The 26,992-nt window shown below is 41.6% G+C and overlaps 1 protein-coding gene across 5 annotated transcripts in view; it reads right to left on the reverse strand.

The window, feature by feature from the left end:
* REV1 (REV1 DNA directed polymerase) overlaps positions 1-26,992 on the reverse strand; it is a 110,518-nt gene that overhangs the window by 15,984 nt on the left and 67,542 nt on the right. For all 5 annotated transcript variants that reach the window (XM_075916874.1, XM_075916886.1, XM_075916871.1 and 2 more), the window contains 5 exons: positions 19,527-19,699; positions 9,976-10,078; positions 8,906-9,071; positions 8,089-8,291; positions 6,781-7,014 (listed from right to left, as the gene is read on the reverse strand). In XM_075916874.1, coding sequence (XP_075772989.1) covers positions 6,781-7,014; positions 8,089-8,291; positions 8,906-9,071; positions 9,976-10,078; positions 19,527-19,699 — 879 coding nt within the window. The remainder of the gene's footprint in view (positions 1-6,780; positions 7,015-8,088; positions 8,292-8,905; positions 9,072-9,975; positions 10,079-19,526; positions 19,700-26,992) is intronic.

Below are 26,992 nucleotides of genomic sequence, written 5' to 3' on the forward strand. Positions count from 1 at the left end.
CCTTTCAGCTTCTTTTTGACAGCTAATTCTGACATATGGGCAAGGAGGATGGATCATCGAATGGACACGAGCAATACATCTTGAACAACAGTTGTGAAAAGGCAAGTAATCGTTTTTCTTCTTTTAGTGCTCGCTCATGTCCATACTATGTTAGGTACCTCTTAAGCAGCATACAAGGAGATGGACTCGAAATTCATTGATATATGGCCTGCAACAATGTTCTACCTAAACTTGGCATCATCTCCACCCTTCTGGGGATAACATAGTTGGAGGACAAGGTATATACCAAAGACCACATCACATCTCTGCAGATGTGTTGGATGAGGACCTTTGCCAGAAATGAAGCCTGAGTTCTCGCTAAATGGGCAGTGAATTTGGCAGGAGGTAGGATTCCCACCTGCTCTTAGCATGTACACACACAAGAATTGATCTAGAATGAAGTTCTCCCAAGTGAAACCAGTAGACCTTTCATCCAGTCTGCTACTGCCATAAAGAGCTGTATGGATTTATGGAATGGCTTGGTCCTCTCAAGATAGAAGGCCAAGGCATGTCTCACATCGAATGTGTGGAAATGCTGCTTCTCTGAATTCTTGTATGATTTCCTGAAGAAAATAGCCTGATTTCTATGAAACTGTAAGACCATCTTTGAAAGAATGCTGGATGGGACCACAGTTGAATCTAGTTAATAAAGAATGGCATACACTGGAGTTCTGATGTAAAGGCTCTGATTTCTGAGACTCTCCTGGCCAAGGTAATCATCAGGAATGTGCTCTTTCAGGAGAAGTTCAAATGCAGGACATGATGCCAGTGGCTCTAAGAGGGGCCTGAGAGTCTTGACAGGACCAGATTTAGGTCCTATAGAGAAATGTGTTAGTGAGTTTGAGTGGAAGGCTAAAACTGCTGCTATCTGTGCCTTGCTTGATGAAATGGCTGACAACTATTGTTTCAGATGGAGCACGTACTCCAACAAAGAATGGAGGGATGACTGAGTCAGTGAGAAACCTCACTGAGATAACCACATTGAAAAATACTTCCACTTGTGAACTAAGCTGTTCTAGAAGATGGTTTCCCACTAGAAGACCTTGCAGACTTGCTCTGAACGGGCCAGCTTCAACTATGGAGCTATCACAGTCAATGGAGCAGAAAGGTCCAGGAGAGGAAAGAGCAGCAATGGGGATGATACTGACAGATCCACTAGCATGCCAAACCAGTGTTGATGCAGCCATGCAAAGGCTATAAGAATGCTCATTTTATGTTCAGTAGGACCTTGTGCACAAGAGAAATGGAGGGGAAACACAATGAACAGGTACTCTGTCCATAGGAGTAGGAAGACATCTGTTGTAGGGATAACATATTAATGTATTGAAAATTATTCCCCCAAATGGAAGTGACTCCCCATAATTTGTTCCCCACAACTTAAAGCGTTTAGATTTATTATTAATTCTTCTTATTATTAGTTAAGATTGTTAAATGTTTAGATTTATTATTATTGCCCCTTTAGAATATAATGTATTAGGTCATGTAACTTAAAACTGTTAAGAATATAATCCTATGTAGCCAGAAACAGCCCCCCCTCTGTGCCCCAGGGCATGCTCAAGCTTGTGCAAGGGGCTGCTTGAAATTGACATTGCAGAGATACATTGTAACAATGCATTGTCAAGCCACTAACTCTGCTATGGGAGCCAAGCCCTGTAATTGACTAAGGGCATTGTTACATAATTGAGGCTTGTTCTCTTTAAAACATTGTAACTTTACTCAGCACTCAGAGAATGTTTTAAGCAATACCACCCAGAAACTTTTTGTAACTACAACTCTGATATATGTAAAGTTATTATTATACAAAAATATTGTATGGGAAACATTAATTAAGGAATGTATGTAAGAGAGAGAGTGCTTGGATGATGAGTGAATGGTTCTGAGAGGTGCCAGCCTGAGAATACAGCAACAAAGGGCTGAAGAAGGCATCAGGTGCCAGTGCAACCAAAAGGTGTCAAGTGGAGAAAACCAAGTACTGGAGGTCCACCCAATGAGATCACTGACGAGCACCTGGCAGCCACCCTGGAGACATCAGCATGATGCAGCAATTTCCATAGACTGGCATAGGAAGAAATTCCTATAAGAACTGGACTAAAAGACTATGGAATTGGAGTCCAAGGTTCTGCTGCCAGCCTACCAGGAGCTTCAGATGCGCATCTGATCAGGACTTCGCTCCCCACTACCATCACTTGTGTACAGAATACCTGGCCAGTATTCTGTCACAAGCAACTTCCAGGCTGGTAACTATAACAAATACACAGAACCTGAATGAATGGATGAATGAATGTTTATATGTATAAGGGTTAAATAGTTAAACAACGTTGTTTGCTTCTATCTTTTCTTTATTTTTTTATTATTATCTTTACAATAAATGTGGCTTTTTGCCTTATCCCCCTCATAAGATCCTGCTTGCTTTTATTGGTACAACACTGTGAGTGAACAAGGGCTGTGAAAGGGTAGAGAGCAAAACTGCTGACATATCCTGTTCTGCTTGGGTGCAAACAAGTCTACAAGGAGAAAACTCCACCTCTGAAAGATGAATATTGCTGCATCAGGATTAAGGAACCACTCATGGTGAGAAAAGAAAGGTCTGCAGAGGTGATGATCTATCCTAGTGTTCCAGGCTCCCGAAGGCGAGAAATTTTGAAGTGGATGGAATGCTTTGTACAGTAGTCCAACAAGCATCCAATAGCTCCTCCCTGCCTGCTGATGTAAAACATGGCTGTTATGAGTACTTGCACAGCTTTGCCTGTGATCTGGGGTAGAAACACCTGGCATCGTACGCAGGCTGCTGTGAGCGGATGTTTATATGCAAGGGGGTTCCACCTGGGACCACAGATCTTGAACTCTAAGATGCTTAAGGTGAGTCTCCCAACTAGACTGGACAAGTCCGAGATTAGAGGTACTGAGTCTGGGATGTGACAAAAGGATGCTGCCCTTATTGATCAGGATTCCTCTATCAGCTGAGGGAGCTGAGGATAGGGCAGGAACTGTAACACAACTCGGTGAGAACACTGAGGCCATTGGAATAAAAAAAGGGTCTGAGGAACAATCTTGCATGCTGTACCACGTAGGTGCACGCTGTCAAGTGATCTTAAAGCTTGAGGCAGAAACTGGCTGTTGTGATGCAGTGCGCCTTGATCTTTGATATCAGAGCCAACATTGTCTGACAGCTTGCTTGTAGGAGGAAGTCTCTAGTCCGGATAAAATCAAGCACTGCACCAATAAGCTCTATCCGCTACACAGGGATGAGAGTTGACATGCTCATTTACCAACAGACCCAGAGCTTGGAAGATAGCTTGGACCAGACTGATGCTGGCTCTCTCCTGGACCTCTGACCAGGTATTGATCAGCCAGTTTTTGAGATAAAGTTAGACTCATGCATGTTGCTTTGACATCGTGCAGCTGTAATTCCTGAGTATCAATAGTGCACTCAGTATTTGAGTCTGGGTGGCACAGTAGAGAAGACCTTCTCTCAAACACTGCCTTGTATGAATGGCTAGAAGATGCTCCCAAGTACCAGGAGAAAACCCTATGGATTCCTGCAAATGCCACTGTCCATGAGGACAGGTGACTGGAGGAGCCTCAGCACCAGAATCTCACAAAACATATTAGGTACTAGTATTGGCCCTCTGGTTGGCTGTACAACTTCACTTCTGACCCCAAGGACAAATCAGCATGGAGGGACCATAGGGCTGGTAACCTTTATCAGTTGGTGCTGAGAGTCCAGGGAATGGTGTCAGAGGAGTGAACACTTTGCAGACATCAGTAGTTTCTTCCTCTGTGGTCAGTACCAGTGGAGTCAGTGCCAGAATAAGAGTTTGAGGCAAGGTACTCACTCTTGCTTGATGACCTTGCTCGTTCCAGAACTTGTTCTGCCAGGGTTGGCAGTACTGGGAGAACCAATTGGTCCCTGGCCACTGCAAATCCCTCCAAGGTGGATTACACGGAAATCCAGTTGGTGCTATGACGACCCCTTGATGTTGGTGTACAGTCTTGTACTAGACTCAACCGCACCTCCAAGCAGGATTCAGTCGAAGGTGCCAGAGTGGGAGTAAAGAAGTGGTGCACTTCCCAAGTTTATTCTTCCTCAGTTCTGGGAAAAGTCTCCTCTTGGATCTTTGTTTCTTCCTCAGTACTAGTATAAGGAAACAGAGCCAGGACACTTGTTCCATTGGAGAAGCACACCCTACCAATGTCTGACCAGCTCTGTTCCAACACTTGTCTACTCCTGGCTTCCATTAGGATAGAAGTTAGCTTAACCTTCCTGTCCTCACTCATGAGGCTTGATCTGGCAATGCTCTCAAATGTAATCCACCCCCCAGACACTTCAGACAGCTGCAGTGTAGGTTCCCCACTGGCATGGGCTTGCCACAGGAGGCACAAGGATTGAAGCCCAGAGAATAAGGCATGCCCAGCCCCAGGAGTGTAGGATGCCCTTCTGAGCTAAATGTGGAGGCTATCACTATGTATACTACTACTAAAAGAAATAACTGACGGTAACTAGACTTGTGAAAGAAAGGAAGGAACAACAGAACCACTGACTGAATGTCTTGCCAAGGCAAGAGAAGTTGTTCCAGCAACCATCATGGGTAGTAAGAAAGAACTGAGGGGATGCAAGGTCTCATACTGGCACAAGAACACACGGCATTAGAACTAGCCCAGCAGATATCATGGAGTGAAAAACCTCCAGCAACTGTTCTTGCGGCATGCGAACACCTAATGTGGAAAGGACATGAGTAAGCACACAAAGAACTAACTTCAATACAGCAAACACATGTCATTAGGTTATAAATATACGTAAAAACCTGTATTCATTACTACTTAACTACTCCGCTTTAAACTTCAAACATTACATATCGTATAGCTTTTTCTATATTGCAAATGACTATTACGGAGGCTAACAAATGAATTAAACCTATATGGATTCTTACAACATGAACCTCAGAACTAATAAGTGAAAACTTCCCACAAATTTCCAAATGAACAAAACCAAACAGCTGATTAATCAGGCACCCTCTCATTCAGACAAAAGTGAGGTAGAGTTGAAAAACAAATAACTTAAGAAGTAATTGCAGGGCATAAATTTGTAATAATTTACATCTGCTGAGCTGTTATAGCTAAAATACTCCACACCTGCAGTATAACAATCATAATATTTCAATTTTTGGAGCGTTCTACTGTACAGATTCATTAATAATTTCAAATATAAATAACTTTTCTTTTACACATATGGACAAATTGGAAAGCATTTAGAAAATCTGGTTTATGAGAAAAGAAAAAATATTGGGCATTTTTAGTTTTGAGAAAAGGAGATGGAGGTGGGACCGGATAACTATCTTCCAACATATTAACAATTGCTATAAATAGGATGATGATCAATGTGTCTAGGGTATATTCTCTCATTACAATATAGTTTATGACACGAAGGCATTTTAGGCAAGACCACATATTGTTTTACATTAAGCTACCAATAGTAACAGATTTAAGATTTGTTGAACTCATGTTACTTTAAGTTTTGAGAACTTGTGGCAAAGTCCCTTTGTAGATCCAACCCTAATACCTAACAATTAGATGCATAGAAAAAATCACTGGAACCCACAAAGTCTGAGTTACACACTTCAGAACAGGATGCACAAAAGCCAGGACACTGGACAGTGTAAGCTAGAAAATTGGAAATGGTAATGAGAAGAATAAGCCCTACCCCTCAGCAACTTCAGCACCTAAGTCAAGGCTGGAGTGAAACATCTATCTCTGTTTGCAATCTACAGCTGGGAACTCAACTCCCCTTTTTTGGAGTTACACAGCTTAGGAGGCGAAGCTGTTTTTGCAATTCCACACAAAATAGCTGGGGAGAAAGGCCTCTATTACAACCTTTAATCCTGTGGTTAGGGTACTCAGCCAGTGTGTAGGAGATCCTAGTTCAATTCCCCCCCTCACCTAATGGGATGTTTAGTCAAGTATAGTATCCTGAGAACAGTGAATATAGAATTAGCTCCCATCTGATCCATCTTAGACTGGGATTGAAGAGAAGATGAACAGCATTCATCCACCACTTCAAGTTATCATCCTATAAAGCCACTTTTGCACTCCCCTAATCTTGGTCCTACCATGCACCAGTCCAGGAGTCTTCATGATTCAGAAGTCCTTAGGCTTCTCTAATTTGCAATAGCAGCCTCAAGCAACAAATAAAGCATCTGGGAATTGCTGGGACACATGGAAACTTTTGTCATTCCTCCTCCTTCCCATCACAAACACACACTAAATTGGTCGGCATGTTACGTATGGCCTGGGAGTTACTACTCTAGCTTTATGCCAACAAACAATCTATCTACAAGGAGCTGATCCTTTAGTGGCTAGCTATGCTTATTTTAGAACTGCTTTGCACTATTCGTATAACCCAAGACAGCAGAAGTGCAAGGAAAAAACTGGTCCTACATCTCATTTTATTTCAAAATTAGGAGTAATTGCAGAACCTGTATGTCAATTTTTTTCCCCAAGTCACAGATGCTGAAATACTGGCGACTATAATTCATTTACATATATTATACTTTGAGCCCAGGATAAAAATTCTAAAGTTGCAGAGCTCAATACTTAGTGGCCTTAGTGGATATGTTCTGAAGGACTCAAATTATAATAATTTTGCCTGGATAAATTAATTTGTTAATTATTTATTACTATAGATTCAAAGCTCATATTTTTTGACACCATGTTAAAACCCACTTATTTTAGAGTATACTCTACCTGCGAGAATGCTGGTAGGGCAATTACATTAATTCCTGCATTACTGTTTGGCTCTTGGAGGTCTGATATTTGTAGGAGAACTGCTCCAACTGGCTGTGGCAGAAACTCACTGTTACACCCATTTATGGGCTCTTTTTTACTATCACTATAAGTCTCTCCCTGTTGAATGGTGTACATTTGCTCTACTTGTTCTCTGAGATCAGATGGCAGTGCTTCCAAGACAGACAGATCTAACTGCAAATAAAATAAAAATAAAAAGGCCATTAGATTTTTCTGGGAAGATTATAAAATAAATACTATGACTCTTTAAACTGAAATTAGAAGAAATTGTAACACAATTGACACCCTAATTTGTATAACAGAAGCTACCTTGGAATATGACTGTACTAACAGTTGTGGCAGCTGTATGAAGTAAAAGGGAAAATGCCTAACATTATAAGCTGCCCAGTAGATGCAAGTGCTTAGTTTTGTATATTTACAAATAGTATTTAACATAATAAATAAATATCTTCTATAATAAACTTTCCTTTACATCTATTTAATCTGCATTATAACCCTAAATAACCAATACAAATAAAATATGGGCAACATGTATATTGATTTAAACATCTGTCTACTGTCTGGTTTAAAGCAAGTTGAACTGATCATTCAGCAATACAGCAACTTGATCACTCAGTTTTGTACCTAAATATATTTTCATCTTTTGTATTATATAACTTTAATATGTTAAGCAAAATTACCATGACAATTAATTAGTGTAGAGCAGAACTCTTATTTAGCTCTACTAAGATATTAGGATGAACAGGACAATAACAAAAGGATACTAACAGTGCTTAAGGGTTCTACCTTCATGAAAACATAAACGGGACTTCGTAAAAATCCCCTTTAACAGTTAGTCTACATGGAAAATAGTCTCTATTAATAACATAAGATCAGTACATAATACATAATTTAAAATACATATTTAAATTCCTAACATTTTAATTTTTATCATATACTAGCATTATCACAAAAAAGTATCACAAGATTGAGTTAAGTTTTCAGAACTTTGTGATTTTTAAAACCAAGGTTTTTATTTCTTTAAAGAGCTTCAGAGTTGCTGAGTGTAGGGTAATCTATTCAATACCCTGATTTCAGAGTATCTTCTTTTTAGTCCCAGTTTTATTCTCTGACATTGTACAAAGGAAGAAAAATACTGGAAGAATGACAGTTTTTCCTGCTTGTGTTAATTCCACCAAAAATAGGAACTGCATTCCTGTACAATAAATTCCAAACATATATCAGAAGTTCTGTAACCCTCATATTTACCTGGGACGGTGAAGGAACCTCAATACTTAAATTAAGTCTTGATTTTACACTTCTAGGATTGTGTAAACCATTCCATTTGGCTGCAGACTCAACTTTGCTGGTAATTGGATTGAGACCGGATGTCACATGGGTAGTGAGAGATGGCAAAAAAGAGCACGTTCTTGATGCAGACGATATTTCGAGATCCATAGCCGCCACAAATACTTTAAATGTAGAAAGCAATACATAGAGAGATTCTCTTAAAAGTTCAAAAACATATTTTTGCATGGTATGGAATTTGAGTTACCCCATATTTCTACTGAAAAACATTTGGTAGTTTGTGCAATAATGGAAATGGCTAATGAGAACCTTTTGCTGCTTTAAATATCTACTTTAAGCTATCCAACTAACTTTTCAAGATTTTAGACGTTCTGATTCTAAACTAAGATGTATGTCGCTCTTTTTCGGGAGGGAAGGGGGGACTTAGAGCAAAATATGCACTCAAAGTCTTTATTGCTTACATTAACTTGCACTGAATTTTTGTTAAAAAATGTTCAGATGCAAAATCATGGTAAATTGAGTTGTTTCCCAAAAGGAAGCCAATACTTTCACAAACACAAAATATAACTAACCATAGCAATTTAAAGCATGCAGTGTTGTCCTCGATATTAGAGAAACAAGGTGGGTGAGGTAATACCTTTTATTAAGCAACTTCTGTTGGTGAAAAAAACAAATTTCCAGCTTACACAGTATATTTTCCAGACCTAAAGAAGAGCTCTAAGAATATCACAGCTAAATACGAGGTAGAACAGGTTGTTCAGTATAAGTAGCTACTGACCTTCTTTATGGTCTTCTTCCAAATGTTTCTTAGGTTTCTGAACATGAAGAAGATCAATAACTGAATGGGATCCCCCAGGTAAATGTCCAGATGGTACTGATGAGCGAGAGGAAACAGCTGAAGCGGTTTTATTGATGGGAACTAACTGATGAACCTGAATTCCAACCTCAAAACAAAAACACATTTGTATCCTTATTTCTAATCACAAAATCAAGAACAATAACTAAGAAGTGTAACTTAAGCAGTCATTAATTTAATGGAGGTTTTAAAAAAATGTATAAACTCCTCCAGCCCTCTTGACCAAAAACATCCACTTATTTTTACAGGAAAAATATTCTGCGGACACTAAAAAATAAAATCAGCCCCATGTCAACGGCTAAGACATTACAAAAGTGCCACCTTCTTCATTTCTCTGGGGTAAAGAAAAAGGCTATGTCAACAGAACTACATGAACAATTTAGATTCTATGTTACACTTACCACTTCAGTTCCTGAATATCAAACAGTGAAGGTAAATGCCAAGTGCACAAGAGCAGGGTTCCCCCAAAGTGAGATAGTAACAAACTTAACAGACTTTTATTTTCTATGAGGTATATTCCCTGCCCAGAAAAGCTCCCCTCACCTTTAAATTTAGTCCAAAGTAACACCCAAAATAAATCTACAGATATTTAAAAACATATTTTGTACACTTCAAGGGTGCGTAGTACCATTTGCAGGTTTACCTGCAAATTTTCTAAAATCTTGGGAGAGAAATCCTGAGATAGTGTATGACTGGCCACACAGCATGAAATAGGTGGTGAATGGATGGCTACTAGGCCTTTTTCTACATTTACATAGCTAGTATATTATTCACTGCCAATCTGTTAACTGTAATTGTGATATTCAACTGTGAAACTATGAAAACTTTACTAACTTTCCAAATACTGAAGTTGTACTTCTTCGTATGTGCAACTATTACTCTTTTAATATCAATCTAAATGTGTGCAGCCAAACAAAGTTGCATAAACTATATCAACACAGAATGGGAAAGTAAAAAAACAGAAACTTGAATTCTCAGTTTTATTAACTCACCCCTCGCATATCTGATATGTTCAGTTTCATTGTGTGAAACATGTTTAGTGTTTCTTTCCCAATTACTTTTGCGCTATCTGTTGCATGGTCTAGAGTTACAGTTCTGCAAATAAAATACAGTTAAAGAAAAGATGTGTTATCAAGTCTTAAAGCAACTTTATGCTATTAATTCCAGACATCACTTCAAAGAAATATATACTATTTGTACCACGGAGAAAAGTAATTTCTCAGTCCACAAAACTGGAACAATAATTTTTCAGAAAACCAGGAGAAATCACTATAGAAACATTTACTAAAATAAATACTTATGAGAGATGATTATCAGTCTGAGATCATTTAAAAAATTTCTGGATTATTAGGTTAGAGAGGAAGAGGGAATACATTCTTGTCTTTAATAACTAACTAACATTAAAGATCTAATAGATCATTTTATGGGGGAGGGATAGCTCAGTGGTTTGAGTATTAGGCTACTAAACCCAGGGTTGTGAGTTCAATCCTTGTAAAGGCCATTTAGGGATTTGGGGCAAAAATCTGTCAGGGATGGTACTTGGTCCTGCTGTGAAGGCAGGGGACTGGATTCAATGACCTGTCAAAGTCCCTTCCCGTTCTAGGAGATAGGTAATCTCCATTAATTTATTTATTAAAATCACCCTAACATACATGTAGTAGCGAGAGGCATACAGTAGTCTGTAGCTAAACTCTTTCAGTTGCAAGTTGCTGAGGGGTAGCTATGTTAGTAATTCTGAAACCAATGAGTAGTCCTGTGGCACCTTAGAGACCAACAAATACATAGGATCATGAGTTTCACTGGTAAAACCCACTTACTCAGATGAGCTGGACTGGAAACAACAAAATCCAAGGTAGTCTGCTTTCTTTCAAGCCCTGAAAGATGCACTGGTGTCACAGACTCCTCCTTTCCCACTTCTGTCTCATATACCACATGCTATCTCCTCTCATTATTGTCTCATTGCACACTTATACTTCTCTGTTGCTTGGTCTGTATCAACCTGTTGTCTTGTAGTTAGGCCTTGTCTACACTACACTGTTTTGTCAGCAAAAGCTGCCTTTTATTGACAAAACAGAGGAGGTGTACACACTACAAAGCTACTTTTGACAGAAAAACAATGCTGTTTTGCTAACAAAAAAAATCATCTTAGCAGGAGGCATAACATCTTTTGTGGAAAAGATAAAACGATGAAGCATCAGTGAAGACACTGCTGTTTGTTTTGTTGACAGAACTAGCTTCTGCCAGTATCCCACAATGCCTGTCCTGATTGCTCTGTTCACCGTTTTGATCTCTGCTTCTATGCAGGCATGTGCTCCTCCCTTTTCAAAACTCTAGGAAATATCTGTCAATTGATCATGCTTCTCCTTTTGGGGAACAGAGAAAAATCATTGGAATGCTCATTTTCTAGCCTGTACTTGGAATACCTGCAGCAGGCAGACTGGGGGGAGAGACTGCAGTACTGCTTGGACATTTCTCACCCCAGAGAGCTCACAAAGCTACTCTTAATGCTGTTCCTGGCAGCTGAGGAAGCTGTGGAAAAACTCTGAGGCTATGTCTACACTACAAGGTTTTTGCGCAAAACCAGCTGTTTTTTCTCAAAAACCTAGGGAGCATCCACACTTCAAATGAGCTCTTGCGTAATTAAATGGACAGTTAAACGGCAGAACAGAGGACTTTTTCCACCATAGGTAAACCACCTTTTCTGAGACATAACTGCTTTTAGCGCTACAACTATTGCACAAAAAGGCTAATGTGAACATTTGAGCAAAAAACCCCTATGGAAAAAAGCACTGGTGCTCTGATGGCCATTCACAGAATGGTCATCAGAGCTTTCTTGCACAAGAGGGTCCAGCAGTGTGGACGCTCTCTTGTACAAAAGCACATCGCTTCCGCCCTGTGCTTTGAAGTGTGCACGTGCTCTTGCGCAAGAAGTTTTTGCGCAAAAACTCTAGTGCAAAAGGCTTCTTGCACAAGAAGTCTGTAGTATAGACGTAGCCAGAGAGAATCACAGAATCATAGGCAGGCAAGCACAATAGGCTCCTTCGAGAGAGACTGCGGCAGAGCAAGAGGCTGTGTGGGAATGGTGCTGTTCCCTTTCCCCAGGATAGGACACGCAGCCTGCTTAGTTCCCTTCCTCCCCCCACTCCCACTTTAGTTGAAAAAGCAGCTGACAACCTACTAGAATGCCCCTGTAACTTTGGGATTAAGAAACCTGTATGATGTAATGCTGTACCTGCTTCATAAGGCATTGCAAACACTTCCCAAAGCACTCTGTGGCCATTTGCTACCACAGTGCACTGCAAGAACTGTAGTGTGGATGCACTCTACAAACAAGGGAGCTAGCGTGCACATGTAATAGCAGTTTTAATTAAAGTACTTTACGTGGCGTAACTTTTGCCTAGAAAACTTTGTAGTGTAGACAATGCCTAATATTGTAAGTTTCTTTGTTTTCTGTTTGTACAGCACAAAACATAACTGGACCCTAGTCTAAAATTAAAGCATTTAAGTGCTATAATAATACATATAAAACACAACAAGTCTCAACATTCTAACATCTGAAGTATATTCTGTTCCCCTTTCCTCCCTGTTTGTGTAAGTATATTGTTCTTAATATTCTTTGTTTCCCTTTATTTCTGATTTGGACATCTTTAGCTCTCCTTCCTTCCTCCTATATTTTCCATTTTTATCCTAGATTAGTTCAGTTTTTAGTTTCATGAACAGAAAGCTCAAATACTGGACTGTCCGGTTCAAAACCGGACACCTGACAACCCTAGCTGATTCTCATTTCTGCTTTACTTCTCCCTTTAACACTAGATCAAGGGTCAGCAATCTTTTTAAACCAAAGAACCAAACTATATCAAAATTCAGAATAAGTGGCGAACAAAGAGCCATATAAGAATGTCCATTTGCATGACTGAAAATATACAATTTAATATTATTAATAACTGACAATGATTAATAATATCATAAATGAAACATTGTACTCAAAGGCTGTGTCTAGACTGGCAAGTTTTTCCGCAATTTGCGGAAAACCTTGCCAGCTGTCTACACTGGCCGCTTGAATTTCTGCAAAAGCACTGATGATCTCATGTAAGAAATCAGTGCTTCTTGCGGAAATACTATGCTGCTCCCATTCGGGCAAAAGCCAGTGTAGACAGCTCAGATTTGTGTTGCGCAAAAAATCCCCGATCGCAAAAATGGCGATCAAGGCTTTTTTGCAGAAAAGCGCATCTAGATTGGCACGGACGCTTTTCCACAAAAAGTGCTTTTGCGGAAAAGCGTCCATGCCAATCTAAGAACATAAGAACGGCCATACTGGGTCAGACCAAAGGTCCTTCTAGCCCAGTATCCTGTCTACCGACAGTGGCCAGCACCAGGTGCCCCAGAGAGGGTGGACCGAAGACAATGATCAAGCGATTTGTCTCCTGCCATCTCTCCAGCCTCTGAAAAACAGAGGCCAAGGACACCATTTTATCCCCCGGCTAATAGCCTTTTATGGACCTAACCTCCATTAAATTATCTAGCTTCTCTTTAAACTCTATTATAGTCCTAGCCTTCACAGCCTCCTCTGGCAAGGAGTTCCACAGGTTGACTACACGCTGTGTAAAGAAGAACTTTCTTTTATTAGTTTTAAAGCTGCTCCCCATTAATTTCATTTGGTGTCCTCTAGTTCTTCTATTTAGGGAACTAATAAATAACTTTTTTTTTATTGGCCCTCTACACACCACTCATGATTTTATATATCTCTATCATATCCCCCCTCAGTCTCCTCTTTTCTAAACTGAAAAGTCCCAGTCGCTTTAACCTCTCCTCATATGGGACCCGTTCCAAACCCCTAATCATTTTAGTTGCCCTTTTCTGAACCCTTTCCAAGGCCAAAATATCTTTTTTGAGGTGAGGAGACCACATCTGTACACAGTGTTCAAGATGTGGGCGTACCATAGTTTTATACAGGGGCAGTAAGATATTCTGGGTCTTATTTTCTATCCCTTTCCTAATAATTCCTAGCATCCTATTTGCCTTTTTGACTGCCGCTACACTCTGTGTGGAAGTTTTCAGAGAACTGTCCACGATAACTCCAAGATCCCTTTCCTGATCTGTCGTAGCCAAATTAGCCCCCATCATACTGTACATATAGTTGGGGTTATTTTTCCCAATGTGCATTACTTTACACTTATCCACATTAAATTTCATTTGCCATTTTGCTGCCCAATCACTCAGTTTGGTGAGATCTTCTTGGAGTCCCTCACAGTCAGCTTCTGTCTTGACTATCCTAAACAGTTTGGTATCATCTGCAAACTTTACTACCTCACTGCTTACCCCTTTCTCCAGATCATTTATGAGTAAGTTGAAAAGGATTGGTCCCAGGACTGACCCTTGGGGGACACCACTAGTTACCCCTCTCCAATCTGAAAATTTACCATTTATTCCTACCCTTTGTTTCCTGTCTTTTAACCAGTTCTCAATCCAAGAAAGGACCTTCCCTCTTATCCCATGGCCATGTAATTTACACAAGAGCCTTTGGTGAGGGACCTTGTCAAAGGCTTTCTGAAAATCCAAGTATACTATATCTACTGGATCCCCCTGATCTGCATGCTTGTTAACCCCTTCAAAGAACTCTAAGGGTACGTCTAGACTACAGGCTTCTGTCGACAGAAGTTTTGTCGACAGATACTGTCGACAAAACTTCTGTCGACAAAGCGCGTCCAGACTACATTGAGTTCTGTCGACAAAGCAAGCTGCTTTTGTCGACATGGTAGTCTGGACGCAAAGGACAGTTTCCATTCAATAACACCTTCTGTCGACAGAAACTCTGTCGACAGAAGGTGTTATTCCTCGTAAAATGAGGTTTACATACGTCGACAAAACTGCTGAGTTCTGTCGACATTATGTCGACAGAACTCAGCGGTAGTGTGGACGCAGGTATAGTTTTGTCGACAAAAGTCCACTTTTGTCGACAAAACTCTGTAGTCTAGACACACCCTAATAGATTAGTAAGACAGGATTTCCCTTTACAGAAACCATGTTGACTTTTGTCCAACAAATTATGTTCTTCTACATGCTTCACAATTTTATTCTTTACTATTGTTTCGACTAATTTGCCCGGTACGGAAGTTAGACTTACCGGCCTGTAATTGCCAGGATCGCCTCTAGAGCCCTTTTTAAATATTGGTGTCACGTTGGCTACCTTCCAGTCATTGTGTACGGAAGCCGATTTAAAGGATAGGTTACAAACCACAGAAAATAGCTCAGCAATTTCCCATTTGAGTTCTTTTAGAACCCTTGGATGAATGCCATCCGGTCCCAGAGATTTGTTAACATTAAGTTTTTCTATTTGTTCCAAAACCTCCTCTAATGACACTTCAATTCGGGACAGTTCCTCAGATTCATCACCCACAAAGGACGGTGTAGATTCGGGAATCTCCCCTACGTCCTCAGCCGTGAAGACTGAAGCAAATAAATCATTTAATTTCTCTGCAATGGCTTTATCGTCCTTGATTGCTCCTTTTATAGCTCGATCATCTAGGGGACCCACAGGTTTTTTAGCAGGCTTCCTGCTTCTAATGTACTTAAAAAACATTTTGTTATTTCTTTTTGAGTTTTTGGCTAGCTGTTCCTCAAAATCTTTTTTTGCTTTTCTTATTACATTTTTACACTTGATTTGACAGTGTTTATGTTCCTTTCTATTTATCTCACTAGGATTGGACTTCCACTTCTTAAAAGATACCTTTTTGTCCCTCACTGCTTCTTTAACGTGGTGGTTAAGCCACGGTGACACTGTTTTAGGTCTCTTGCTATGTTTTTTAATTTGGGGTATACATTTAAGTTGGGCCTCTATTATGGTGTCTTTAAAAAGTTTCCGTGCCGCTTTCAGGGATTTGGCTCTAGTCACTGTGCCTTTTAATTTCTGTTTAACCGCCTCATTTTTGTGTAATTCCCCTTTTTGAAATTAAATGCCAGGGTGCTGGACTGATGAGGTGTTCTTCCGACCACAGGAATGTTGAATGTTATTATATTATGGTCACTATTCCCAAGCGGTCCTGTAACGGTTATTTCCTGGACCTGATCCTGCGCTCCACTCAGGACTAAATCGAGAATTGCCTCTCCCCTTGTGGGTTCCTGTACCAGCTGCTTCAAGAAGCAGTCATTTAAGCCATTGAGAAATTTTATCTCTGCTTCTATTCCTGAGGTGACATGTATCCAGTCAATATGGGGGTAATTAAAATCCCCCATTATTATAAAGTTCTCTATTTTGGTAGCCTCTCTAATCTCCCTCAGCATTTCAATGTCAGTATCGCTGTCCTGGTCAGGTGGTTGGTAATATATCCCTACTGCTAATTTCTTATAATTGGAGCATGGAATTACTATCCATAGCGATTCTATGGAATGTGGTTGATTCATTTAATATTTTTATTTCATTTGATTCTACATTATCTTTCACATACAGTGCCACTCCGCCACCCACCCGACCTGCTCTATCCTTTCTATATATTTTATATCCCGGTATGATTGTGTCCCACAGATTTTCCTCATTCCACCAGGTTTCAGTGATGCCTATTATGTCAATCTCCTCATTTAATACGAGATACTCCAGTTCACCCAACTTATTAGTCAGACTCCTAGCATTTGTGTAGAAGCACTTTAAAAATTTGCCACTGCTTATTTGTCTGCCCTTCCCTGATGCATTGGATTCCTTAGAATGCGGTTGTTTGTCTGCTCTGGCCCATGGTTTGTCCTCTCCCCTCCTCTCTTTCTGATTACAGCTTAGAGAATCTCTATCAATGGATTCTCCTCTAAGAGAAGTCTCCTTCCGATTTACATGCATCTCCGCACCAATCGGCTTTCCCCCATCTCTTAGTTTAAAAACTGCTCTACGGCCTTTTTAATGTTTAGTGCCAGCAGTCTGGTTCCACCCTGGTTTAGGTGGAGCCCATCCTTCCTGTATAGGCTCCCCCTCTCCCAGAAGTGTCCCCAGTTCCTAATAAATCTAAACCCCTCTTCCCTACACCATCGTCTCATCCACGCATTGAGACTCTGAAGCTCTGCCTGCCTACCTGGCCCTGCGCGGGGAACTGGAAGCATTTCCGAGAATGCCATCATAGAGGTCCTGGATTTCAGTCTCTTTCCTAGCAGCCTAAATTTAGCCTCCAGGACCTCTCTCCTACCCTTCCCTATGTCATTGGTACCAACATGTACCACGACCACCGGCTCCTCCCCAGCACTACACATAAGTCTATCTAGATGCCTCGAGAGATCCGCAACCTTCGCACCAGGCAGGCAAGTGACCATACGGTTCTCCCGGTCATCACAAACCCAGCTATCTATGTTTCTAACGATCGAATCACCTACTACTAACACCTGCCTCTTCCTAACTGGCACTCCCTCCCCCTCAGAGGTATCCTCAGTGCGAGAAGATACCGCAACATCCTCTGGGAGGAGGGTCCCAACTACGGGATGATTTCCCTCTGCTCCCATTGAATGCTCTGTTCCCTTGAGACTTTCATCCTCCTTAAGAGCACTGGGGCTCTCAGACTGGAGGTGGGACAGTACTACAGTGTCCCGGAAAGTCTCATCAACATAGCTCTCTGCCTCCCTTAGCTCCTCCAGTTCAGCCACCCTGGCCTCCAAAGCCTGAACTCGGTCTCTGAGGGTCAGGAGCTCCTTGCAACGAGTGCACACATACGCCACCCGCCCACAGGGCAGGTAATCATACATGTTACACTCGACGCAATAAACAGGATAGCCCCCACTCTGCTGCTGGGCTTCTCTCTCCATTTTTCTAATGAATAAGTTTAAGTGTAATCTGGGATTCTTTTTAAACCTCTGTAATATAGATTTTAAGAGTTATGTTTTTAAAAAGGTCTGAAGTCAGTAGTGCCCTCTAACCTCCCTCTCCAAACTCTCCTGTTAGCTGTTCATGTTCGCAAGCTCCCTCATCGCTGAGTCACCGGCTTATATAGCTCTGGTAGCCCCTGACTGAGGCTCAGCCAATTAACAGAGGCTTCTAGATTTCAAACCTTTTAGAAGCTCCTTCAAACAAACAATCAAACCAAACAGACAAACACAATCTAGACACTCTTTTCCGCAAATGCTTTTAACGGAAAACTTTTCTGTTAAAAGCATTTGCGGAAAATCATGCCAGTCTAAACGTAGCCAAAGACTTTATTTAATGGGACGTCTGCTGCTGCATCTTTTGGCACATTACTTTGAAGTTTACACCATAACTGGCCAAATCCAGCTTCATGCACGCATTCAGGCTGTCTATCAGTCTTATGATCGGGGCTGCGGATGTGGGGGTGCAAGAGTCTGGGTTGGGGTATATGAGGGGCTCAGAGCATGGGATTTGGGTATATGATGCACTCGGCATAAAGTTGTGGTGTGTGGGGGTACAGGAGTGTTATGGCAGGGGAGTGAGGATGTGGGGGTACAGGAGTCTGGGTATGTGGGGGCAGGAGGGGCTCAGGGCAGAGTTCAGGTGTATTATGGGCTCAGAGTTGGGGTGTGTGTGTGGGGGGGGGGTTTACAGGAGTGTTATGACGCTGTGGCCAGATGGGGTCTGGGCTCCAGTTGGGAGATTGCTGGTCTGGCTTAATTTTAAATGAAGTAAAATATTATGTCCAACACAAAAGGTTTCAACATTGTTTTTATTTACGGCAGGGCTGAAGAACCTTTTTTGTGTCGGGCCAAACCTACAGAAAAAAATCAGTTGGGGACCACACAAGTGAGAAGCAAAAACCTCCCTCCAAAACCCCCCAACGCTCACTGATGTGGCCCTCAACTGAAACACCTCACTTCCCTGGTGTTCCAGCCCTATGGTGGGGCAGGGTTAGAGAGGACTGAGGTTCAAGGCCTGAGGCCAGATTTACTCTTATGAGTTTCCAGGGTTAGTGGATTTTGTGGATGTAAGCCTTTTAAAGAAAACTTTCTAGTCCAAACAACTTCTGCTTATTTCAAGGTCATCATAATGAAATTATTTTTCTCCTTATAAAGGAGACTTGAAGGAGAGATATTAGTCTTTAAACTGTGCTAAGATTATCAGAGGAAAATGTATTTAAGATTTGTTTTGCATGAACATCATAAAGTCTAATTATGTTGCTACAGGAAAAAAGACCACCACCTAGAACTGTATTAAGCAAAATGTATATGAAGTCTGAAAACACTACTGCAGCTATTAGAGATACTATGTACCATATAAAGCCCAATTCTGAAAGGCACTGAGAATCTTTAATACCTTTTATATCAGTGTTTCTGAAAGTGTAACGTGGAAACAACTTTCAGAAACACTAACTGGCCTCCCTGGCTCCCATTGGCTCTGTTTCGTCCTTTGCAGCCAAGGGGAGCTGTGGGAAGTGGCGTGGGCCGAGCCACCACTTCCTGAAGCTCCCCTTGGCTGCAAAGGACAAAATGGAGGCAATGGGAGCCACGAGGCCCCGTGGCCGCGGCGCCAGTTCATAAACAAACAATAAACAAACAAGCGGCCAGTTAAAGTGTTTCTGAGGTACATGCATACCTACGATTCATTTTTAATTCTATGCAAGGTTACCTGGCAATGTTGTCACAAATTCCATGACCTCCATATTTTGCAGGCTCTACAGGGGCCCCAGCCTTTCTGACCATGATTTTAAGAGTTAGTCGTTTGCCTTTCATACCAGCAGCTTCCAGTCTATGTTGGATCTCTTCTGAAAGACTCAGAAGGAAAGCTTCTGCTTCCTTAGGCTAAAAGGAAGGGGGAAAGTACTTTATCACTTTCTCTCATGCAGATAATAATGAAATCTATTGAATACCTTTAAAGATTAAAAGTATTTAAGTTAAATTAATATACTTTATGCAGTTTTGGCATGAAGCTAAAATCTTGACACTAAGTTTTAAAAACAATTTAAAAAGAGCACAGTCAACTAACAACAGCAAGAAAATTCATAGGTAAAAATGCCTCTTTGAACTTAACCTGTTTTGCCCCTGAATAGGATAATTTTCATTACATGCATACTGATATTCTGATGTATGACAAGTTTCAGGATGCAAATTTCATATTTTGTAATATGTATTCATAGAAGAATGTTCTGAGGTAAACCATACACACTTTGGGGATGTGGAACATTGAAAAATTAGTTTTATTTTCCTACTAAAAAGTGCAACTTCTTTATAGAGCCATTTTAAGTTCAAGTTGCTTTATTCAAGATATTTTGATGACAACTAGCATGAACCCTGAAGACAGGACATTCAATGGGAATCAACATTAGTTATTTGAGATGTGTTTCCCTGGATGCTCTACTGTAGGTGTATTTGCACCTCTAATCAGAGGTTTTAGGTAGCGGTGTCAGTTCAGACTACACATGTGCTCTTTCTCCCTCCCTCAAGACTATCTCTTAGAGAATTAACAAGTAGAGGGGAGGAGGGTAGTGTGACATTTTCACCCCACCCCCTGTGCTTTATGAAATTGACTTATGAATACAGATATGCATAACTCAAAGATGCTTTGGACAAAATACCTCATTTAACCCATCAATTTTAATGTCACAATCTGCTGGATTTGTATATCTTATTTTGGTGTATGTATCAGTCTCGTATGTAAAGATTCAAATACGGGGCATGGAATGGTTTATGGTTTTAAATGTGTAAATGAAAGCCACCAAGGGTGTTTTCCTCACTATCTGAGTGATCACCAGTAAACAGACTCTTTTTTGTCCTTTGAGTCTAAGCAGTGGTTGGTCTTAGGAAGACATGTGATAACCCCAAGTGGTAGGGTCTGACCAGGTAATTTTCCGTAGAAGGTGGGGGAAGAACTCAAAGTTCCCTCCCAAAGTGGAATCTATAAAACAATGGGAAGCAAGCTGCCCCTTTGTCTTTGGTTGGCATGTCACTCCCAAGAGACGACCAGAGAACCCCAAGAAAAAGATCTTCCCTGGTTTGGAGGCTTAGCTGAAATAAGAACAGTTTTAGGGAAAATTTGTACTGAGCTTTTAGTGTTAAAACTACTAGCTGTTTTTTCTGTTATTTTAAATCAATAACCTACTTTGCTTTGCCAGTTTTCACTTGCAACCACTTAAATCTTACTGCTTATACTTAATAAAATCACTTTTATTTACTATCAAGCCCAGTGTAAATAACTGTTAACTGGGGGGAGCAATCAGTGTGCACATCCTTCTTTCATTGTTAAAGGGAGCTTACCTGTATGATTTATTTATCTGATCCCATTTAGGAAGTGGGCTCCTGGAAGCTGGGCCCAAAACTACATTCACCACAGACCTGAAAAGATTCAGTGTCTGTATTGCTCTTTGGGTGGCAGAGGGGGCTGTAATCTCAGCTCTGTGCCTTGGCTGGGGGAAACTAGGAGATCCGGCCCAGTTGGTCAGGGCGATGAGAAGCCCCAGAGAGCGAGAAGGTGAGTGTCAGTGGCTTTGTCAGGACTCTAGGATGCACCCCCAAGGGGCCTTCTGTGACTACACCCCATCACGGATAGGTTATGGAGTATCTATAGGAACACACATCTTGAATGACCATCATACAGATGTCTACAGAATACAGATGGAAGCAATAGGAATACAGATGAAACCCTTGATAACAGTGATTAATACAACTCAAGACACGTTTGGGCAGTGTTAAACGATATTTTGGAGCCTTTAGATCTTTCTATGAATGAAAGAAAGAGTTTAGAGGACTTCCTGAAATCCTTAATCCTATCTAAGAAAAATGCTAGTGCTTTTCTAAGATCTAGAATATATAGAAACTCCTCCCTATTGTTGCAATGTGGTTGAAGAAGATGGAGCTGTTGATTTACATCGAAAGTTGATGCAATTTTAGGGAGAAACTTGGGATGTGGCCTCCGAGTTACTTGTCTTTAAAAAGACAAGTTGGGTGTACAATGAAGGTCATGATTTCTCCTTTGTGCCTAACTGAGATGACGGCAGTTAGAAAGTTTGTCTCCATGGACAGGTGTAACAAAGAGCAAATTGCTATGAGCTCAAGGGAGGTCTGGTCAAGGTTAAGATCCCAGATTGGCGTGGGTGGGAAGAGATAAAGTAAGGGAAGATATTTCCCAATGCTCTTAAGGAATCTACGTGTCAACAGGTAAGTGAACATACTGTGCCCATCAACCTAATGGTGGAAAGCTGTTATGGCTGTAAGGTATACATTAAGGCAGTTTAGAGTTTTGACTTCTTGAGATCTAAAAAGAGAGGGAAGGAAGATGAGATTGGTTCTGTGTTCTTAGTATGACATCAAAGTTATAACAGTTTCCACTTTTGTAGGTAAGTACAAAGTAAATGATTGACTTGCGGCTGTGCAGCAACATGTCTTTCACTTTGTCAGAGCATTCTACCTTATAAGACTGGCACCAAGAAGGAGCCAAGCATGGAGGTGAAGGAACTGCAGATTGGGGTGAATGATCAGCCTGTTGCTTTGAGAAAGAAACTGGGGAATGAGCAGAAGAGGAACTGCCATCTCTGTCGGGTGCAGGAATCGGTCCTATCTTGGCCAGGAGGGTACATTCAGAATAACTCACAATTTGTTTAACTGAATTGAAACAGGACCTGGGACAGAAGAGGAAATGGCAGAAAGGCACACAAGAAGTCCTAGTCCTATTGGAGAAGGAGGGCACCTCCCAAGTGAATGTTTACTTGGGATGGCCCTGGCGCAGTAACAAGGACATTTCTTGTTCCAGATCTGTAATTGGAGATCCCCAAAGGGCAGATATGTCTTATAACACCTCTGAGTTAACTTCCCTTACCCTTATAATAAAATTCTGATGTAATATATACAAAACATTCAAATGTATAATTAGAGTTCAGTTCCCATTCACGGTCATGCAAAAAGTTCCAACAGTCTGTTGGCTGTCACATTCTGTATTCCCAATAGACAGACAGCTGAGATGAGAATGTTGTGATGTATGCATCAATGCCAATATTTGAGTGATTCCATGCAGAGAAGCAGCATATCTGGCACTCCCTCCCTAGCAATTTATGTAAAACATGCTGGGGGCAGAGCTTGCAGTCAGGAGCAGCATGCAGAGACCTCTGTTCCCCTCTCCAAAACCACTGTGTCCATCATGACCTTTGAGCATTCTTGATGAAAGGTAACACGAGTCCAGAGAGCCTTTAATTCTAAAAGATTGTAATGGAGGGTCACTTCTCTGGAAGACCATCTGTCTTGAACCTTATGGTGTGAAGGTTAGCTCCCCAGCCTATCAGGGAGGCACGTGTCATTAAAAACAGCATTGGTGGTGGATGCATGAAGAGAATGCCTGTTTGGACACTGAATAGCTCTTTCCACCAGTCCAGGGAGTGATATACTGAAGAAAGCAGTGATAGCAGTTTGGTTAGTCTGTCTCTGTGCAGGGAATAGACAGAGTAAGCCACATCTCAAAACATTTCATGAACATCTGGTGTTTGGAGTGACAAAGACACATGTTATCATATGACCTACCAGCTGCAGACAGTTCCTAGCCAATATGAGGCTTGGCCTGTTGCTCTGAGACTTGTGAGGGTAGTGACTCTCTATAGTGCATTGCTCTTCACTATTTTTGAAGTGGGAGCCATTTAAAGTTTTTTTTGCCAATGTGAGAACCACATCCACAAGCTCTTCCTCTCCCATTTACTCCATGCCCTCTCCTACCTCCATGCTCACTCACTAGGCTTTCACTAAGCTGGAGCAGGGGTTGCTGAGTGTGTACAGGCTCTCTGGGCTGTGGCCGAGGACTTTGCAGCATGGAAGGGCTCCAGAGACAGGAGGCTGGGGTAGAGGAAGGACTGAAGGGTGCAAGGTCTAGAAGAGTGTTTGGGTGCAGGGGGGAAATCCAGGCTGGAGCAGTGTTGGGGTAGAAGAGGCTCTGGGATGAGGAGTCCAGAGTTGGTTATGGGGATATGGAGGTGGTACGGGGTGCTCCTCTGGAAAAGGGCTCAGGACAGGGGTTTGGGATGCAGGAGGGGATATGGGTTGCAATAAGGGATACAGAGTGTAAGCTCAGGGCTGAAGCTTGGGATGCAGGAGTGGAAATTCTTCCATTGTAGTCTGCAGCTCTACAATGAGGTGTAGCCAATAAGACTGCCTCATTACCACTACTATGGAGACTAGGGATGTACAAACAATGCTTACCAGGTTATTGGTCAACCAGATCTATTCAAACCCCATCAGACCGACCCCAGGAGCAATCCCCTGCCCTGGAGGATCGGCCTGGAGCAGCCCCCTGCACATCTGGCAGGCAGGACTCCTGCCCCACTGAGGCAGCAGAACCAAAACCCTGGTGGGACCCAAGCCCTAGCTGCTTTGCACATGCTTTGCAATTGTTAACTGGTTAACTGTTTTAATGGCTGTTTACATCCCTAATGGAGACTAAGCAACCGATTGTATCAGCTTTGTCGAGTGCCTTCTGTAACACCATTCAGGCTAGTGACTGGCTCTCTCTGACAATCACTTGAAAGTATTCCTTTTGTTTCTCTGGTAAATGTTCTAAAAATGCATTAAGTTTTTTATAATTAATATAACAATAATTTGGCCACCATAGCTTTGGTAGTTTGTGATTCTAAACTGAAATGTCACTGACAAATACACCTTTCTCAGAGATCTAACCTTTTCCAATTCCAATCACATGGGGTTGAATTGGCATGACATGCATTAACCACATTCACTATGACAGAGTTGGAATGTGGATGTTGAAACAGGAAATCTGCCTCTTTGGGAAGGATGCAGTATTTTTCATTGGCTCTCTTGCCAGTTCATGTCTGCCAGATGATGTTGGTAGGATACAGAACTGCCTCATTAATTGGGAGAGCAATTCTGGGTAAGAGGTGGTATGCAGGATATCCACCAGTGTGTGATCTGTATTTGCCACTTCCTGCAAGGAACTCTATAGCTCACATAACACCATCTTAATAATATCTTGGAAGTTCTTGAAATCAGCAACTAGTGATGGTGTGGGAGACTAGGAGGGCAGTACAGCCTCATCTAGCGAAGATAAGAAGTTTGCTGAAGGGGTAGCTTCTCCTTCAAACCTTTCCTCCTTTTCCTCAAGTTTCCTTCTCTGGTTCAGGGGGTCTGGACAGTGATGCTGTAGATCAGGGGACTCCAAACTACGGCCCGCGGGCCGGATGCGGCCCGCGAGGCCCTCTCATCCGGCCCGTGGAGACCTTTTTGTCTACGGAAAAAATGTCTGCTATTTTGGCATCCAGGAAACAATTTCACCATTCACACTAATACAGGTGTTCATGTGTAGTGTATCAATGTGTTATTAAATAATAACTGAATAAAATAATATTAAATAAATAATTAAAAACAACATCCATGTTTTGATTGTTTTTTATTTGGACCTCAAGTGTGTAGTCGGCCCCCGAACTGCTGTTTGATAGTTAATGCGGCCCTCGGGCTGAAAAGTTTGGAGACCCCTGCTGTAGATCATCAGGCAGTCTCTGAGACACTAAATGCCCTCAAATATGGGATTTGTACTTTGCCCAAAGATCTCAATACAGCCATGCTGTGGGGAGGGGAAGGGAGAATGAGTGGTGGGAATGCCCAAGGAGCTCAATGGAATTAAGGAAGACCCTTGTATTCTGATGGCAGGCCAGGATGAAAGGCTAGGAAAATGACATCCTCCTGTTCACTGTCAGACTTGTTACCGGGAAAGGGTGGTACACAGACTAGTGCTTATGGTGATTCTGGGTTCCAGGATGTGCAAAGTAGCAAGGTCCCTGTATCAAATAATGGGAATAGTGGTTCTTCCCCAAATGTCAGGTCTCTAGGATACTGAAGCTTTTGAAGTACCATTGGCTCACTTGGTACCATTGAAGAGTGTCGGTGGTATGATGGCTGTGAAAGTGCACAACATTCCCTAGATGGGAGCTTTATCGCACTCAGTACCAAAGAGTTTCTTGATGCTGCTCCTTTGGAGGCAGTACAGTATTTGGCTTTGTCCTTAGGGGACAGTACCACAACCTTGGAGCTTGAGACCAAAGTGCGAGTAGGCAGTATGGCAGCTCTCATAGCAGAAGTACCCTGATGTTGAAGTTGAATGCTCTGGGAATGACCCAGGATTAGCACTAGAGTCCCCTAGAAGCTGAAGTGTCTTCTCCATAAGGAAGAGTTTTAATTTCAGCTCCCTGCTCATCCAAGACCTCAGCATTAGCTAGTGTCATAGGGAGCAATTCTAAAGGATATGGAACTCTTCCAGGAATGGGATACAGTGACAGAGTCTGTCCATTGCAGGAATCAACTCATTCTAGGACATGTGAATGTCTGGAGGCAGCTACCCTTTCTCAAAAAACCTTCAAGTGTCTGTGTAACCACCAGCAGGCAGAATGGAACCTGGACCTCTGCAGCTTAATGCATGAGACTTTACAGCTTCAGCTATAACGCACTTCTTGAAGCAGAGCATTCTCCTGGGGGAGGGAAGTAACACCTTCAAGCAGTGAGGAAGGCAGAAGAAAGTTCTTGCCCCTAATTTTTTTTTTGTAACGGAAAGAAGAGTCCTCTAAATGTCCTGGGGCCAGGAAACAAAAGGTAAAGTTCATTTTTTTTATCCCAATGGGATAAAATGGAAACACTAACTCCTAAGGAGAACAAAAGAAACAAAAACAATGAATAATTATGCTAATGACACAGATAAGGAAGAAACAACTGCTGGATCATTCAACAGGGAAGACAGTCAAGAGGGAACTAAGGGGAGATTGCCAACACTCAAGGCAGATCATGAAGAAGGAATATTGCAAGGACACTGCTACCTAAAACTTCCAATTACAGGCAAAGATACACCTACAGTGGAGCACCCATAAAGGCACTACCTGGAGAAATTTGGAAGATTTTCTTTGATACACATAGGAGCCTAAGCTGCCAATTTCTGCACAATTAGAAATGAATGCTCAATCTCTTATTGCTGTTCTAAACTTTCAAGAGATCTTCTTAAAGTCTTTAAGTCTGAAACAATTGCAGTACTTCTGCTGAGGATCACTGCCAAAGTTGTATGTACTCCATGGCAAGCTGGACCTAAATTTCAGTGACTTTACTTAAGGGTTCCTCAGTGAA

Source organism: Pelodiscus sinensis, chromosome 1 (genome assembly GCF_049634645.1).
Source record: "Pelodiscus sinensis isolate JC-2024 chromosome 1, ASM4963464v1, whole genome shotgun sequence".
NCBI lineage: Eukaryota > Metazoa > Chordata > Testudines > Trionychidae > Pelodiscus > Pelodiscus sinensis.